Source organism: Buteo buteo, chromosome 10 (assembly GCF_964188355.1).
Source record: "Buteo buteo chromosome 10, bButBut1.hap1.1, whole genome shotgun sequence".
In the NCBI taxonomy this organism is placed as follows: domain Eukaryota; kingdom Metazoa; phylum Chordata; class Aves; order Accipitriformes; family Accipitridae; genus Buteo; species Buteo buteo.
This window is the reverse complement of record NC_134180.1, coordinates 6,579,283-6,596,450: the sequence shown is the minus strand read 5'-3', so window position 1 is coordinate 6,596,450 and position 17,168 is coordinate 6,579,283. Positions and strand designations below refer to the sequence as shown.

The window sequence follows — 17,168 nt, the reverse complement described above, 5'->3', positions numbered from 1 at the left end:
CTGTCACCCAAGTGACTCCTGAACCATGCACAGGGCTTAGCTCAAAGGTAACAAATGAGAGGCCACAGAGCCATATTTATTGATCAGACTGTCCTGGTGAGAGCAAAAGCAGTAACTTTAATGTCAAAAAGGAAATGAGAGGTAGACTAGCCTTAAAAAGGTGATGTGCTTATACAGGGGAGTGGAAATGAATACCTGAAGCGGCAAGACCTTAGAGGAAGTGGAAGTTGCATACAGATGAGAGAGTAAAAAAAGAATACAAGTTCTGGAAAGTTACAGGTGAAAGGCAGGCCACAGAAGATTTGAGGAAAACACCCCAAAGGCATAAAAATTAATCATGACTATGTGAGAAGCAGAAAGCTCTCCAGAGAGCCCTGGGGACACGACGTGATCAGGCTCTATGAGAAGGAAAGAGCCATCATGGAAAAGCTTGGTGAGTTCCTTGCATTGACCTTTGCTGTAAAGGAGCTCACGCTAGATTCATTCCTTAGGGGACACACATTTGCATGACTGTCCCAAGGCACTGAGAGGAAAAAAAAAATAAAATAAAAAAAGAAAAAGCTAACCCCATTTTTAGAACACATGGTTAAAAATCTGCCAGAAGGAGCACTCAGATGAATTGCCAAATACTCGCCTGGGTGAGAATTACAGTGATCTCTCTACCAAAAAACCAATGTTGTTAAATATGATGCTAATTTTTAAAAAGTTCCAGTGGGAACCAGGAAACTGCAAAGCAGCAAGGCTACCTTCTATAAAAGGCAAGTTGTTAGAAAGGATAATAAAGTCTTGAAATAACAGAGCCCAGGATAAATCTGGTGTAATGCAAGATTCCACGTGGCTTTTGAGGGGGCAGTTGCAAGGCACAAACCTAGAGTGCTCTTGGAGGAAACGGGCCATTGTGTACACAAGACAGTCTGGTCCTTGGAGTGTACTTGGATCTCCAAGAAACCCTCCCAGAAGGGCTCTTAAAGAAATTAAGCTGTCGTGGGAAGAAAAGGAAGGTCTGGGTAGTTTCTTATTGGAAATATTTTCTTAGCACTCTAAAGCCTTGAAATGCACAAACCAAACATTTCTTACTGGACAAAGGTCTGCAGAAAATACAAGCTATTTCTGTGTAACCCTTGTTGCTGCTCAATGGTATAGGGTTTCTTTCTCAGTGCTTCAGATAAGTCTCTCCTAAAATGCACAACTGCAGTCCCAGCACACGGTATCACTTCCTTATCACCTTCTTGCATGAATCTTTGTTGCTCGTGTTGGACCTCAATTTCCCCAGCTTACCCTGTGCATTCATTAAACCCCCACGCTGGGGCTGTGGAAGAGATTATAGAATATTGGTCACGGAACTACAGCAGAGCCACAGGAGCAGGGGATTTGCCCACCGAGGACTGAAAGAAGTAAAGTAGTTATAAGTCTTTAGGGGAGAGACCCAATTCCTCCCTGGGGTCTCACAGGGCAGAGCTCCAGGCTCCTCCGAGCAGCGGGAGCTCTGCAGAGCTGGAGCCGTGCCCCTGGCATTCCTGGAGAGGCTGGCTGCTTCCAGGGCACGCAGCCCCAGCTGAAAGGAGAGGATGTCAGGGTGCTGGGTGTCTCCTGGACCGCACTCGCACAAACCGCCTGATCCCACAGATCTGAGCTCCCCCGGGATTTCCGACGCTGACTTTATTATTGAAGATTAATGAGAAAAAACAACCGCATTCCCAACAGCTCGGCAGCCGAGCGTGAGGCTGCGGGGGCTTCCCATGTGGTCCCATGGCCCCATCGCCCTTCCCAGCCCGGCAGCTGTGAGAACCGCTGGCACCTCTCGCCCACCCCTCGCTGCCACCCACTCCCCTCCGTGCCAGGAGGTGCCCAGCTGGCTGGCAAAGCACCCTGCAAAAACAGCACCTCGGCCTCTAAGGAGCTTTTCAAAGCAGCCACCGAGCTGGCAGGCGCTGACCTGGCACTTGGGGTACCCTGGTGACATCCCTGCTAGCAAACAAATGGCCCCCCCATGCGCTCTTTGGCCCCCAGGGCAACTGGCACAACCCAGCAAACCTGCTGAGCTTGCAAGGCTGCAGTCCCTTGGAGAGCTGCACCCCAGCTGCTGGGAAACGGGGCAACTGGGCTCTGGGCTGTCCCCAAATTGGGGTGAGGCACCTCCATGCTAGTAACAGAGCCTCCCCCCAACTCCTCTGCGGAAAGGGCAAGATGATAGCAGCCTGCAAAGGAGTGAAGTACCTCCATCGACTGTGTCTGCTGTTGTTTCCTTTCCCCCCTCTGCAAGGCACGAGAGGGGCTGGTGGGCACATCAATGCCTGGCAGCACAAAGGGGCAGCCCCCCTCCACCCCAGGCCTGGCACCCCTACTTGGGCGCATCTGGGGGGGGTCTCTAATCAGCCCAAGCCCAGGCAAATGCCATTTGAGCATCTCATCCTCTGAAATTATAGGCTGTACTTTTTTCATTCGATTCCCATTATAAACCAGTAAAAAGCTTGCCCAAGCTCTCCAGGGAGGCACAGTTTCCAGCAGACTTCTAGCTTTCGGTTACTGCACTCACATGCTGAAACGCAGACACTGGCTTGCTGCATAATCCCAGAACAGCAGGAGACAGGATTGCAATGCAGGTCCAAAGTCCACCCAGGATCCAGAGCCAGGCATACCTCTAATACCATTTAGGGTGGGAAAGAGGTCCCAGGGCTGGGTTTAAATGTAGCCCTGGTCTGAGGGGGCAGGTGGGGCTGATCAGGGCAATTGAGGCCATTAGTGCCCTTGGGGTGTGGACAGCCAGGTTAGGAGCAAGGTCTCCTATTCCAAGCTCCGAGTGTTAAACAAGGCACTCGGATGCACATTTTCATAGTTGCCCAGGCAGCTGAGGTCAGGGACAGGCACGTGGCAGAATTTCCAGGGTGAAGCCTGAGCGAGATGCCCAGGGGAATGCCCTGGTTGGGGTGGAGCAGGAGATGGAGGCAGAGCGGAGCCGCACACAGTCCGTGCGTGCCTGTGCTGGAGGAGGCGTAATTGTACAGGCACCGGTGGGGGGTGGCAAAGGTCTGCGTGGGTGTGAGCAAGTCCTGCTACACAAACTGCGAAAAAGTTGGCGCCGAGGCCCCCCCAGCCGCCCCGCCTGTGTTTGAGGGCTTCCCCCTTGTGCCAGCTCTAGTCCAGCCGTGCAGACCCCCACGACGAGCCGTGCCCCAGGTGATCCGGCTGAGGATGGACTGTCACATCCCGGGTGGAAGGCAGGAGGGAAAACGTCCTGGGTGGCTGCGGTTACCCTCTCCACTCCAAGGAGTGTTAGGAGTGACTCCGCTGCAGCATGTCCTCCCCCTGAGCGGCCGTGGGGATCCATTGAGTTGGGGCTTTGGCTATGGGACCCCTCAGAGCCAGGCTGGTCCCTGTGTTTGCCATGATTTACCTCTCAGCAGGCAGCCTCACTTGCTGGGGTTGCACCTACACCATGCTTGGGCGCCTGGCTGAGGCCGGGAGAAACTTGTGCCGCAGATGTCACAACCATAGGGAGGCACTGGCTCCGGGATTGCGAGTTAGTGGAGCAATCCAAGAGACCTTACCAGAGCAAACAGAAATACCGTGACACTGTGCAACACCCAAGCTTTAGGTGAACAAGGGGCTGTGTCCTGGCGGGGCAGCGATGGGGCAGAGCCACACAGGGGGAGGTGGGGACCGGTCCCTGCTCAGGCCCCACATCATGGGCAGCTGCGGGCTCTGGTGTGTGTCCTACTGCTCTGAAGTGGGGTGGAAAAAGTGTCTGAATTTTCCACATAACAAAATTCCGGGTGGGAATTCTTTTTGGCCTCATCAAAGCGTCACTGTCACATAAAACCAGAACGTTTGCTATGATTAAAAGATGTTTGGTTTTTTTTAAGCTTACATTAAAGTGAATTTGTTAAGGAACAAAGGCCACTGTTATCCACCAGCCGATAACCACTGTTGAAACTCTGGATATTTTGACATTAGCCACAGCCTTTAAATCAACAGCAATACTTCTTGTAAGCACTTTTATTTTTATGAAAGTGACATTTTTCATTGGAAACAACCTTGCTTGAATGAAGCATTTCTACCTGGCTCTTCTAAATACTGACCTGAAGCCTGATATGTCATTAAGAAGAAACCCTGTGGGCTTCCTGAAGCCCCCCCAAAGAGCAGCTTGGCCCTTCCAATTTGATTACCTGATCTCACCCCAGAAAAACCACATTTTTTTTCCCCCCTCTGTGAGCTTAGAGCGGAGAAAACAAAATCCAGAAGCCGCCAGGGCCGGGGCCAGCTGCGGCGGGACGGACGGCATTGGTTACAGGGCTGGCGGGGGTCCAGCTCCCGGTGCTATATAGGAGGGAGAGGGGGGGAGCTGGGCTGCAGACGGAGGCACCGCTGCTTGCGTTAGCCATCGCTCATACTGTTCTTGCATCCGAGGAGAACGACAGCCTGCCAAGATGTGCAAAGGATTAGCAGCGCTACCCCACACGTGCCTGGAGAGGTGAGAGCGGCCAGCCTGGGCACGCCGGGGGGGGACCGGGGGGCAGAGAGGCTCATCCTGCAGCACATCCCCACGATGGACATCTCTTACAGGGACTGGGATCATCCAGCTCTGGACTGGGAGGGAAGGGAGGGTTGCTGGTGGTGGCTCAGCAGGATGCTGCGAGTGGCTGAGACCCTCAGGGTGGGGGCAAGCGCTGATCCAGTCCCAAACTCTCCCCTCCAGAACGTCTCTGCCCCAAACCCACTCCTCAACCTGAGCTGCTCCCCTCTGCAGGTCTGGAGCAGGGGCGCGTTGCCTTCAGATCTTAATATTTGCAAAACGTGGGGAGGAAAAAAAGCAGGAAAGCGGTTGCCTTTCTGGGGCAAAAACAGCCCTGGCTCCAAAAAGCCTCAAAATCCTCTTTAACTGCCTGTGTCTCCCTCGCACATGGATTAGCTGGCCCCGGTCCCTCTCACGAGGCTCAGCCCTGTGCAGAGCACCCGCTCTGTCCCGCTCGTGGCACCCATCCTCATCTTCATCCCCCTCTGCCCCAGCGCTTCCCTCAAAACCTGCCCCGGGTAGTGGTGGTGCTTCCCAGGCTTCTCTCACCCTTTGGGAACCCAGGCAGGCTCCCAGCCATTCTCCTGCTGATCGAAACCTGCTCTCTCCTCGGAGCTGGAGAGGTTTTGGAGGGGGTCCGGTGAGAAGCTGAGATGGAAGGGAGGCCACCGCACGAGGCTGGGGTTCTCCTTGCAGCAGCGGGGTGCTCAATCCTTCACCTAAGGAGGAAACTTGGTAGAAGACTTTACACGTGAATTACCCAGTGAGGATTTCCTCACAGCTGCAAATGCCTTAGTCCTGGTTTTTAGATGAGGGTGGCATTCGCTGGCCTGGGAGGAGCTCGAGAGAAGCACCCCCTTCGCCAGCTGAAGCTGTGCCACCGGAGGCTGACGCTGCTTGCCTGAAAGCAAGGCAGATTCCCATCACAGGCACAAACGGGAGCGCGGACCTGTGAGGATGCCTTTGTCTGAAATGTGCCTTTCGGCCATCCTCATGCCCCCTCGCCTCGTCTCCTGCAGCCTCCTCCTCACGGGTGGCTGAGTAGCACTCTTCCAGATGTGGGTGATCCACAAGTTTCTGCTCTGCTGTCATATATGTTGTCACTCTTCTGCTACTTTCTAATACTAAATTAGTCTTTTTTTCCACTGCTGCTATGCTTATGCTTTCACTGACCTCCGTTATGCCCTCAAATCCTCACTCTTGAAGGCAGCTTCACTTACACTTCTACACACGGAGTTAGGACTGAGTTTGTCCTATGTGCATCGTTTCGTATTGGTCTAGGAGGCATTTCAACAGCTACTTCCCTGCCAGTCTCACGAGACCTTCCTGCAGTTCCTCACAACTGGTCCCGAAGTGCTGTACCCGGGTAGCACAGTTATCTGCTGCTCGGCCACTGACCCCCTTCTCCCCACGCACGTGATATGTTTAACAGCACGGTCCCAGCCCGCGTTCCCCTAGGACTCTCCCCACCGAGGAAAACACGCCACGTCCCCTCCGCGTTGCGTACTACCTTTCCCACGCCGTTCCCCATGAAATGACCTTCCCCCTTGCAGCTGCCTGGGGTCTGGAGAGCCCATCCGAGATCCCCTGCAGAGCCGAGGGGCTCATACCCCTGAGTCTCCCCAAGCCATGTGCTTGCTGGCCTCTTCCGAGAGGGCCGATAGTTTTGAAGGAATCTCTTCCTACTGCCAGAACTGCCTCGACTCCTCTCCAATAGTCCATATTTGTCCATGTGTCCACCACGGCTCTCCGATGCAGCTGCTGCTGACATGCCCATACAGCATCACGCTTGCAGCTTTATGGCTCCTCGAATGCCCCCTGGAGCCTTTTTCCCCTCAAGGGGCATTCCCTCCAGCACCTCCCTGCCCTCAGGCACAGCAGCAGCTTTAGTTTTCAGCTATAGCTTTAACTTCTCTTTGAGCTTCTTTTTTTTTGTTTTGTTTTTAAAGCTGGAGTGTCTCCTGGCCCTCCCCAGCAGCCTTCTTGCTCGTGATGTGTTTGACAGAACCCATATTTTCTTTTAATGCTTCTTGGAAGCTGTTTCTCAGACTTTTTCTTGGCTCGCTCCCATATGTTCTCACACTTAACCTTCCACAGTTTACGGTCCTCTTGCTTTTTCTCACTCGGACATAGCTGGGGGGTTTTTGAAGGATGCCTTTTCATTTATAACTGCCTTTTTTTACCCTGCTGTTTAGCCTTTGCTGAAGCCTTGCTTGAAAGCTTGTAATACATCTGCTGGAGGATGCCAGGACGATGTCTTTAAATAGTGCTTCCCTCCCGCCAGCCTGCAAGCGCTCAGCCCTCTGGCTGTCCTTTCTCGCCGCCTTTCAAAAAGCTTCCTCGTCTCCGCCGTCTCCCCATGTTTCACAAAAGTCCCACAGCCGAGGACTTGCTCGGGGGGGTGGGGGGAGGTTCTTGCTGCTGTCCCCACTCCAGGACCTGCAGAGCTTCAGCAGGGTGGGCAACCACTGATGGTTCATCGACAACGCCGTGGGATGGGAAGGAGACGGAGCCATCCAGGGAGCCCCATTGGGAGCAGCAGGCAGCGGGGCTGGGACATAGGTCCAACGCCAATCCAGGAGACCAGGCTGGGGAGAAGCTTGCCTAGAGCACAGCCCAAAAGAAGGCAGCCCCAGGGCTGAGCTTAAATGGAGTTTGGGGCCGTGGGCAGGGTGTGGGGCTCAGCTGGGGCTGCTCAGGGCCATTACGGCCCATTAGTGCCCGTTGAGCCTGACAGATGTTGGCCGTAAGTCACTGTCAGAGGGTGGGAATCGGAGAGCACGATTTTGAACCACATCTAAGCATTATCCAGGAAAGCGCTTGCTGCTGCGTGAAGCCGCCGTCAGTTGCGTCCAAATCTCGCGTGTGTGTTGGCTTTGTCCGCAGCCGGGTAGGGGGGTCCCCAGGTTCTGCTCAGACAGCGATACCCGCAGTGTCTTCCCACCTCACGTGTTAGATTTGGCTCTCTCCCAGCACGGCCCATGTTTTCCCCCCTGCCTTCTCGGGACCCCCGGCATCCACCGTCCTCACTTCAGAGGTGGGTGAGCCCCTTCCCCCTTGCTCTTCACCCCTGCTCCTGCCAGATGAAACCCCTGCGATCGGGCACACGGTCCGATCGCCTGGAGGGGACCGTCCCTGGTGCACGGCACCCGGCACCAGCAGCAGGTCGGCCGTAGCAGCGTCCCCAGCTCTGCCCTCCTGAGCTTTGGGTGGTGGCAGGGAGAGGGACCAGGGGGCAGCTGGCATTTTTGTTTAGCCCTTCTTTGAAAGATGCTGCCTGAGCCCACGTGTCCCCTTCCCTGCGGAGCACCATGGCCACAAGCACAGACGTCTGGGAAAGCAGAACCGAGGGAGAAGCTGTCCTGCCCCGTCGGCTTTCCTGGGGCACCCTCTGCACCCACCCATTGCTTTGGTGCAAAGGGGGCTGCGGCTCCTGCCCCCTTCACCTACTCCTCCTTGCTGCAGCTCTGCCATCCATGTGGGTCGGGGCCGTGCCACGGGGGTCCCGGCATGGCAGTGCCAGCCTGTGGGGTGCCAAGGGGCACCTGAGGCTCGCAGGAGAGCCAGCCCCAGGCTCTGGGCATCAGGAGCCAGCTCCGGCTTGGAGCATTTATCTGCATTTTATGTATTTATTAGAGGGAGCAGGATGAACGGTGCATGGCAGCATCCCTGTCCCAGAGACACCGCAGTGTGGGAGCGTGGGGACCTCATCACCCTTCACCTAAGGTCCTGGTCTTTCCAGGCAAGATTCAAGTTTTCTCAGAAGCGCAAGCAGTGGAAGCTGTCCCTGTAGCTGCTGACATTTTCCGTGAAAACAGTTGGGTTTCTGGGTCTGCTCTGCTCCGACATAGCAAGGGTGCGATCATCCACAGAGGGTTCCTGAAAATAAACAGCAGAGAGGAGAAGCGCAGTGAGCCCTGAAGCCAGGGAGCTGCTGGTACCGGTTTTGACAGCCACACCGTGGCAAAGGCACTGAGCCCAGCCGGCTCGTGGGGAAGCCGTGTGTCCCCTTGCTGTCATTCACCTTCTGGGCCAGCAAGATGACCTGGAAGCCACCAAATGTTGCTGTGCCAGGGAAAAGTCCTGCCCTGCAAAGATGGGGTTTGGGGGGGGGTCCATTTTCAGCCCTTTATTTCTTCAGTCTTACGCACCACACCTGAGTGTTCTCTGCAAAAGCTCGGCTCGCTCTTGCTACCAAGGTGTGGCAGAGAGGAGCCTCCTCGGTGGCTTTAGATGCTCGGGACCACGTTGCAAATTGTATTTGCACAAAAGGGAACATTTCGGGAGACAGCTGGACCTGCCGTCAAGCCCCAGGACCCCTCTTGTGTCTGCATCCTCCAAATGGAGGGCTGGAGTGTGGCCTCGTGGCAGCGGTGCCTGGCACTCAGCCTTTGGCAGTGGGAATACTTCCACTCCTGAAACTCCCCTTCTTCCCCCTCTGCCCAGGGAAAGCAGCACCCGGCAGGTACCTGTTTGCAGGACCCTTCCCATTGCAGACATAAGGCTTATATATTACTTATATATACACTACATAGATATATATTAGGGCATCCTGCTCCAAATGCTGTTGGCAGCGGGGGGCTGGCGGGCGCAACGTGGGATGGGGCTTGGAGTGGGGCTGGCACCACTGTGCACAGCACCCTGCGCACAGCACAGCACCCTGCACAGCCTCCTCTCCGACGGCAGCTCCTTCATCTCACCAGCATTTCATCCAGGCTCATCACTATAGAAACTGAGTGCTGCACACACATCCCCTAATTCATCCGCAGAGCAGCCCGCCAGCTCTGCTGATAAAATTATCCCGGCCACAGATGGGGACAAAGCAAAGAGATCAAGATCAAGAGCTGCCGCTAATTCTGAGTGCCTGGTTTGAAATGCCTCAGCCAGGCGCCTTTACAGCATTAGGGTCCATTTGTTCACGTGTAATTAATTACACAGCTTTGTACCTCACCAGTGGCCGTGGCGGGGTCCGTGCGGGCACAGGGCAGGGACCATCCCCACGGCCCCGTCCCTCTGCCTGACCTGCCTTTGCTCATCCCCTCCTGCAGGGCCAAGGAGATCAAGACCAAGCTGGGCACACTGCTCCAGAAGCCCGACTCGGCCATTGACTTCATCATTCCCTACCCGGAGAAGCCGGAGAAGCCACCCAAGGCCCAGAAGTGAGTACTGTGCCGGGGCGGGCTGTGCTGGCACCTGTGCCCGGCCGGAGGGCTGGATGCGAGCCCCTTTTGGGATGTGGAGGAGCTGAAGCCCCTGCTGCGGGTGGGCACGGCTGGCTTTCCGTGGCAGGCAGCTGGTGGCACGCTCCTCGTGACCCGCCGGCTAGGTGTGGGCTCCGAGAGTTACGTCAGGGCAGCATGAGACGTGCCAGGCAGTACAGCTTTATGGAAAACAGATTTCTCGCAGAAACTCAATTTACTTTTGATGAGATTTCACGTTATTCGATAAAGGTTTTGCCAGAGGCGTTCGGCACATGGTCTTCTCTGAGTCACCCGCCTGAGCCCAGAGGTGCCAGCCTTGCCCAGCCTGCTGGCTTTGGGGTGGCAGCGTGTCCCCGAGGTGGGTGCACGGCCCCACGGCACGGTGCCTGCCTCTGGGCAGCTCCACGACGATGGCACCTTCTCGCTTTATCGCCTTCGTCCTGAGCCTCTGCTCTCCAGCACCGAGCTGCTTTAACGACAAAGCAAAGCGGAGGAGAAGCTGGAGGGGCTGATGGGCTGTGCTGCAGGATTAACAGTTCACAGGAGGCAAAATAAACCATGAAAAGAAATTTTGGCTTAAATCTAGAAGGAGGATGGCTGCCTGGACGTAGGGTGATGGCCTCACCTGGGGTACCTCCAGCCCAGCCTTGGGCAGCTGAGCCAGGTGCCTGAGCTGCTCCCCTGACCCCTCTTTCAGCCTCTTTCCCCCTCCCCACGTTCCCCTTCAGCCCAGGCAATGTTACTCTAAACTGGTAACCCTCCCCCAAGGGATTGCTAAAAACCCCAAACAAACCAAAACAACCCCCAAACCCAACCCCAACGTGCAGACAAACACCTCGCTCACCCTGACGAGAGCCTGCAGAGAGCTGCAGTCACTTTGATGGCTGCGGCAGGGCAGGCGGAGCGCGACGGACGGCGCGTTTCGCACTCGGTCGCTGCTGTGCCCTGGATGCCTCTGCGAAGGAGACACATTTGTCCCCATTAGCTGTCCCTGCAGAAAGCCCGAGGACATCTTCGCTCCCCACTGGCTGGAGTTGTTTTCTCCCGCACTGCATCGTTGCGCAGCCTCGGCATCACTCACCCGTCAGCATCTCGCTCACAGTTAATATCATCCCTGGGACATTCAGATAATGGAAAAGTGAATTTGGTAGTTTCCAGGAAATCTGGATTGTGTTGGCTCGCTGCAGCGATGCTCCCCCTCACCGGGGTGGGGAGACACCTGGCAGAAACGCGGGGTCAGGGGGAGCTTTTGATCCTTGACAGCAAGTGCAAATGCAATTCGAGGTCCAGAAAGTGAACAATCAGAGCCCCCATCGTGGTCTTTACTGCTGGGTGCCGGTGGTTTGATGACAAATGAGGGCTGGATACCCAACCTGAGCAAGACTCGTATTTCTGCCATTCTCCTCTCCCCGCTGGAGCCACCTGAGGCGGACGGCTGGGTAGGAGCACCCTGCACTTTTCCCAGACCCACAGCTGAGCACCAAGGCCCCCAGGACCAGCAGGCTGTCCTGCCTGCTGCTCCCTCCCCGGCCCCAGGGATGCTCTGCTCAGCGATGGTCTGCAGCGAGCCCAGCGCTCAGCAGCGTCAGGGGTCTTCCCTTCCCCTCCAGCACCGGGCATCGGCCCCGGTAGGCAACACGGCAGGAGCCCTGTGTCCCAGGGCAGCTTGGTCAAACTCCTTGGAGCTTAAAAAAAAAAAACAAAACAACAAAGCCACAGACAAAAACACCCACAAAGCTCTTTAGTCCCAGTACGAGTGCCGCATTTAAAAAAAAGAAAAAAAAAAAAAAAAAAGAGGGAAAAATACGCCCATGAAAAACACTGAAGGTTTTCACTGGGGAGGGAGGGAGCCGAGGCCTGTGTCCTGCCCTGCCGCGGGGCGTGGGAATGGGACGGGCGGGCTGTGGGAGTGGAGGGGCGCTGACCCCAGCCCCAGCAGCGCAGGGCTGGAATGATCCAGCCCCCCGCAGCAGGGAGCATCCTTCCCCAGCCCAGCGGGAAAACAGGGATGCTTCCCAGCTGCCTGCAGAGCCCCCTGCTCTGCCTTCCCATGCACAGGCGCTGGGGCAAGGAGGGGCCCCAGGGCTGCAGAGGGGACTCGGTTTGCAGTTCAGCCACATCTCTGCTCCAACGTGGGGGAATTCGCCCGCCCAGCCCCATCCTCACCTTCCCTGGCACTTGGCTCTCCCCAGGAGGAGGGTACTTGTGCTGGGATGCAGCGGCGTCCCCATTGCTTGACCATCTCCCCCACTCTGCAACAGTCTCCACAGATCGTTACTCCATTCCCCCCCACTTTTAAAGGAATTATTTAAAAACCTGGATGCCAGACCAGGGCTGTGGGGCAAGCATGGACCACTTGGGCTTTCTTTGCTCCCTTCAGGCCATCACCGGAGGAGGCTCTGCAGTGGCGCGATTCCCTGGAGAAGCTCCTGCAAAACCCCTGTAAGTTCACATCCCCCTGCGGTCACATCCCCTCATCCCACGTCCCCCCCGGTGCTCAGCAAGGGCTCAGCCCCCCCTGGGACCACTGGTGCTCAGCGAGGGCTCGGCCCCCCCCCCAGACGGGCTCGCCAGCTTCCGCAGCTTCCTGCGCTCCGAGTTCAGCGAGGAGAACGTCGAGTTTTGGGTGGCCTGTGAGGACTACAAGAAAACCAAGTCCCCCGTGAAGATGGCAGAGAAGGCCAAGAAGATCTACGAGGAGTTCATCCAGACCGAGGCACCCAAAGAGGTCAGTGGCCACGGGGCAGGAGACGGTACCGGGAGGTCCCAAAGGAGAGTGATGGCTGCAGGGCACCTCGGACCACGGCTGAGGGGTTCAGAGGGCCGTACCCTCGGCAAGGGGCAGCCCCATGCCCACGTGCTGCACGCCCACCCGTCACAGCCCCGGTGCCCCTGTTTGGGTGCTCAGCCTCTGCTGGGCTGCCTCCTGCCACCGGCACCTCCAGCACACGCCTGGCCCCCTCTCCCCACAGAGGGCTTACGTTAATCATAAGGAATGACAATTTAGAGTAATCCTCCCCCCTGTGTTAGCTTTGCTGCAGGGTAGACCTCATCCTTACAGATTAGCCACCAATAATTCCCCCAGAGAAGCGAACCTGCTGCAGTCCCTCCCTGTAACGTTTGTGTGGTTGTTGGGGGGACAGAGCAGGCGAGGGGAGATGCCATCACCCACCCCTCAAAAAGGCAGGGCCCCCATTCCTCTTACACTCCCACCGCAGGTGAACATCGACCACTTCACCAAGGCGGTCACCATGAAGAACCTGGTGGAACCATCACCAACCAGCTTTGACATGGCCCAGAAGAGGATCTTTGCCCTGATGGAGAAAGACTCCCTGCCCAGATTCGTGCGGTCGGAGTTTTATCAGGAGTTAATCAAGTAGCGAGGCGGCAGGGCTGTGCGAGGCATTCCCCGCGGGCGGTCCCACTGCTTCTGTCTAAACACCTGCCCCTTCTCCTGCAGCCGCTTCGCTTTCTTGATTCCACCCTAGAAGAGCACCCAGGGGTGTTGCTAAACATCTCGCCCCGTGCTTTGGACTGTCAGATGTCCTGATGTTTCCTCTCTTACGGTCTCTTTCCTCTCCCACCAAAGACCAATTAGCAGAAACCCCTGGTGATCCTCCCTGGGTTTGGGACCCAGAAGGGCGGTGGAGCAGCCCCAGCCCCGCAGCGACCGGGAGCCACTCGGGCAGCCGGCGCGTCCCTGGCGCTGTGGGGCTTGGCTTTAGTCGGAGGCTCTGAAGCACCAGCTCTGCATTACTTCTTAGGCCATGACAATTTTTCTCCCAGTTTTGCCCATATCGCTGGTTTGGCTCAGGCTCGCTCCCTCTTCCCAGCTTCCCAGGGTGCTGCTGAGGCTGCGCAGGGCACCCTGCGGGTGCTCCCCTCCCCGGCTAAATCCAGCGCACCTGCAGCCCCGGGGTGGGACACGTCCACCGCACGATCGCCATCACCCTGACTTTGGAAAGCAGCTGATCAGCAAGCACAGGGATGATGGCTGTACGGCAGTGACGGCTGTACGGCAGGGGCTGTGGTCCTGCTGGGACGGCGGTCCGGCAGGGATGGCGGTGACGGCTGTACGGCACCGCGGGGTGGACCTGGCTGGCACGAGGGGTGGGCAGAGCGAGCCTGCAGCACCGCTTCCCCAGCGACTCCGCTCGGAGTCAGCTGTCAGACAGCCTGTTTGCTTCACCCTAAAGACAGTAAAGAGGATAAAAACGAGATCTGTTTGTTCAAAACACCGGGACTGTTTAGCAACCCAGACTTCCCGCTCGCTCCAACCACTTGCATGACGTACCGAGCTCGCAGTCTGCAGCCTGTGCCCGTGTCCCCAGTGCCTACGCGCAGCCTTCAGCGGTGCTGGTGGCTGGGGGTGTGCTTGGATTGCAGCTTCGGACGTTGCTGCAGTGGCTTCTTGTTCCAGTGGCTTCTCTCTGCAGTAGGCACGCCAAAGCGATACTTCTGCACAAACCCAGTTGAGGGTTAGAGGAGGGAGGAAAATCATGTCGGGGGAAAAAAGCTGCAATTGCAACTGTTCAGATCAATGAAAAAAAACCAAACCAACCCCCCAAAAACCGAACCCAAACACAAAACCATCGTTGGAAATATGAAAAATAAACCCCTAGCTTCTTGAACAGATGGCAAACTCTGCTGAGTTTGTGTAGCCTGCATCTCTCTCTCCTGTCTCCTCCTGTCAGCCCAGGACGTATTTCCATAACGCTGTCCCTTAAAAAGACCAGCTCTTTTCAAATGATTCAAAGCCAGGCCACTGTTCACTACCAGAAGAAATCACATCTGAGGATGTGGCAAGGGCATACGCGAAAGGCGGCTGGGCTCTCATTTCAGCCTTGAGGCGAATGCGATGAACTCCCGCTCCGTGGGGCCTGGACGTCCCTGCGATGGTTTCCTGGTGCAGCATCTGCGCGGCCGTGGCTTGCAACGAGCTGCTTCAGCCTGCAACCCGACAGATGCAGGCAAAAATAACAAGCGACTGTGCTCCCAGCAGGCATCCCAGACCAGCCACCCCCCCTCAGGCTGCTCAACCTCAACTGCAAGTCATGAGACTCCATCCAAAATGCAATAACATAAACAACGGGTTTGCCAGCCTCTTCAAGACTTTAAAAATCTGATCAAAACCCCACCAGCCCCAAATATTTACATGTTGTCACTATGGTGATGAAGAAAAATACATCCCAAGCTGCAGGAAGTGGGCTGCTTTTCCAGGCAGGGATGGGGAGGCAGGGGAAGGATGGAGGCCATCGCGAATGTGACTGGTTTTTTCCTCTGGAGCAAACGGCCTGGGAACGTCGGTGCTGGAGCGGCAGGGGTTGATGCTCACAGGGCATTCCCCTGGGGTGAGCGCGGGGGGCGGTTGGGCAGCCCCAAAGAGCCCACGAGCGGCAGGAGGGTCCCGTTGAAAGGGCGCAGGATCCCCTGGCAGCTGGTGGGCAGCAAGGGGGAGGCAGGAGCAGGGCTGGGCGCAGGAGTGGGGGCTTGGCCGGCTCTTCTGCTGCAGGATGCTCCCACCGCCTCTGCCCAGGTGCGCTCCCTGCACCCCCCTAACGTCTCCACGAACTGGTGTCAAGACAAGCTGGTTCAGCATGTTCAAGCTCCCTATTCTTAGCGTGACTCATAGAAATGTGAAAGCAAACAGGCTTCCCTGCAGAAAGACCCAGATCTTTCAGTTTTACTTAATCCTTTGGCAGCTATTTGCAGATACCCTCACACGTTTCACCGTTAAATGCCAACGCTGGGATGCTGCTGGAGGCTGGCTTGCTGCGCGCCATCAAAACCTGAGATGTTGCTAGCTGCAACAGCAGTGTGTGGGGCAGGGAGAAGGTGTCTGGGTATGTATGTGCCGAAAAGAAAGGTGGAGGCTGTATTCAGGAGATGTGAAACAGCTCTATTGGAAATCCCTCCCCAGCCTGATTTCTGCTAAAATATTGGAAACCTACTTTCGGGGGTGATTGAACAGGTGCCAGCGAGCTACTTGGTGGCCATAAAATGTGTCCCCTGAAGTGTTTTGGAGCTCTTGGGAAGTTGTGTTTGTGTAGAAGGGTCGTTTGGCTAATTACTCGGGCAGGCTTGCCCCAGAAAGGCAGCAATGCCTGTACCCACCCCACGGCCGAGCTTTCCACAGGCCCAAAGGTATCTACTGTTGGGCAGATACCAACCATTATACTTCTGGTAGGAAATACTTCATGTATTTTATCACTCTTGCTCTCATTTGGTATATGTATGAGCACTGTACACACGACATTGTACATCTATATCCCTATAGACATATACAAGTATACACACACATATATACATACTCCTAATGTGGGCATCTAGAACCCAGTGAGTCTGAGAGCCGAAAAGCAGAGTGTCTGGATATCGTGCTTGGGGTCTGTCGCAGAGATGAGCATGCATGGCTTTAGCGCAGTCCCAGACCCCGCTGAGTGAAACCTTGGCCATCCACCCGACAGAAAGTGAAGCTGAATCTTCCAAAACATCCTCTGAGATCACCCTGTGCCTGTGGCCGCCGAGTGCCCGCAGCCCCAGCGCATCCCGGCGCCTGAGCCGGTGCAGGCGGCAGGTCTCGGGCTCTCTGAGGGACCCCAAAACCTGCCGTGGGGCAAGGCAACCCCACGCTGCAACCCGGGTCCCCCAGGCATCAGGCGCTGCCTCCCTGCCTCCCCAGCGCCCGCTCCTCACCACAGGGACGTGCGGAGGAGGGCTCCCTGCAGCCGCATCCCTCGGATTGATGCTGGGGGATTGTTTCTTGTGTGTTTTCTGGTTAATTCGGTGACCCGGACCCCCACACCTCCCTGGCCGTGGTGTGATTCACCCAGCTCTCCCTCCGCACGCTGAGGCAGGGCTCTGCCGGTGCTGCCCGGTCCCGGTCCTGGGGACTGCCCACGGGTGTCCCAGGGCTCAACCCGTCCTTGGTCACTCCCTGGAGGGTGCTGAGTGCTGCGGTCAAGGGCTGGAGCGAGGTCAGGAGGGAGGATCGGCTCCTCGCAGCCGCGAGCAGCAGGTTTTCACTCTGATGTTCTCCAGGTGATTTCCATTAGAGATCTTCACGGGGTAAAGACGTGGGGCATTGGTGTGCATCGAGGAACTGGTTGTGTTAACCCATATTCTTGTACCACTCAGTAATCCACACATAAACATGTATTTCCGCTACTATCTCGATGGACTATTCGTTTTGTCTCTTTGCACTGAAGGTGCAGCGTTTCCTTACCCTCTACAGGGCAGTCCCAAAACTTGCGCCCAAAAGCCCTGGCAAGACCAAAGGTCTCCGAGAGCTCCTGCTCTAACCCATGCGGTTGGTTTCTCAGGAAACTGAAAAGGGAATAAAAGTGTCACCCCAGGAGGCTGATCCAGAGGAAACTCGCCAGCCCGGCACGGGCACCCCCAGCCCCACTGCTCAGGTGCTGCCCAGGGCTTCAGCTGGCAGAGTCGGCTCCCGCTCC

The 17,168-nt window shown here is 56.3% G+C and overlaps 1 protein-coding gene across 1 annotated transcript; it reads left to right on the top strand.

Moving 5' to 3' along the window:
• Positions 1-4,329: 4,329 nt before the first annotated feature.
• On the top strand, positions 4,330-16,881 carry RGS5 (regulator of G protein signaling 5). The gene is made up of 5 exons (XM_075038343.1): positions 4,330-4,471; positions 9,562-9,672; positions 12,095-12,156; positions 12,276-12,442; positions 12,933-16,881. The coding sequence occupies exons 1-5, from the start codon at positions 4,428-4,430 to the stop codon at positions 13,092-13,094; spliced, it is 546 nt and encodes a 181-aa protein (XP_074894444.1). The 5' UTR covers positions 4,330-4,427; the 3' UTR covers positions 13,095-16,881.
• The last annotated feature ends 287 nt before the right edge of the window (positions 16,882-17,168 follow it).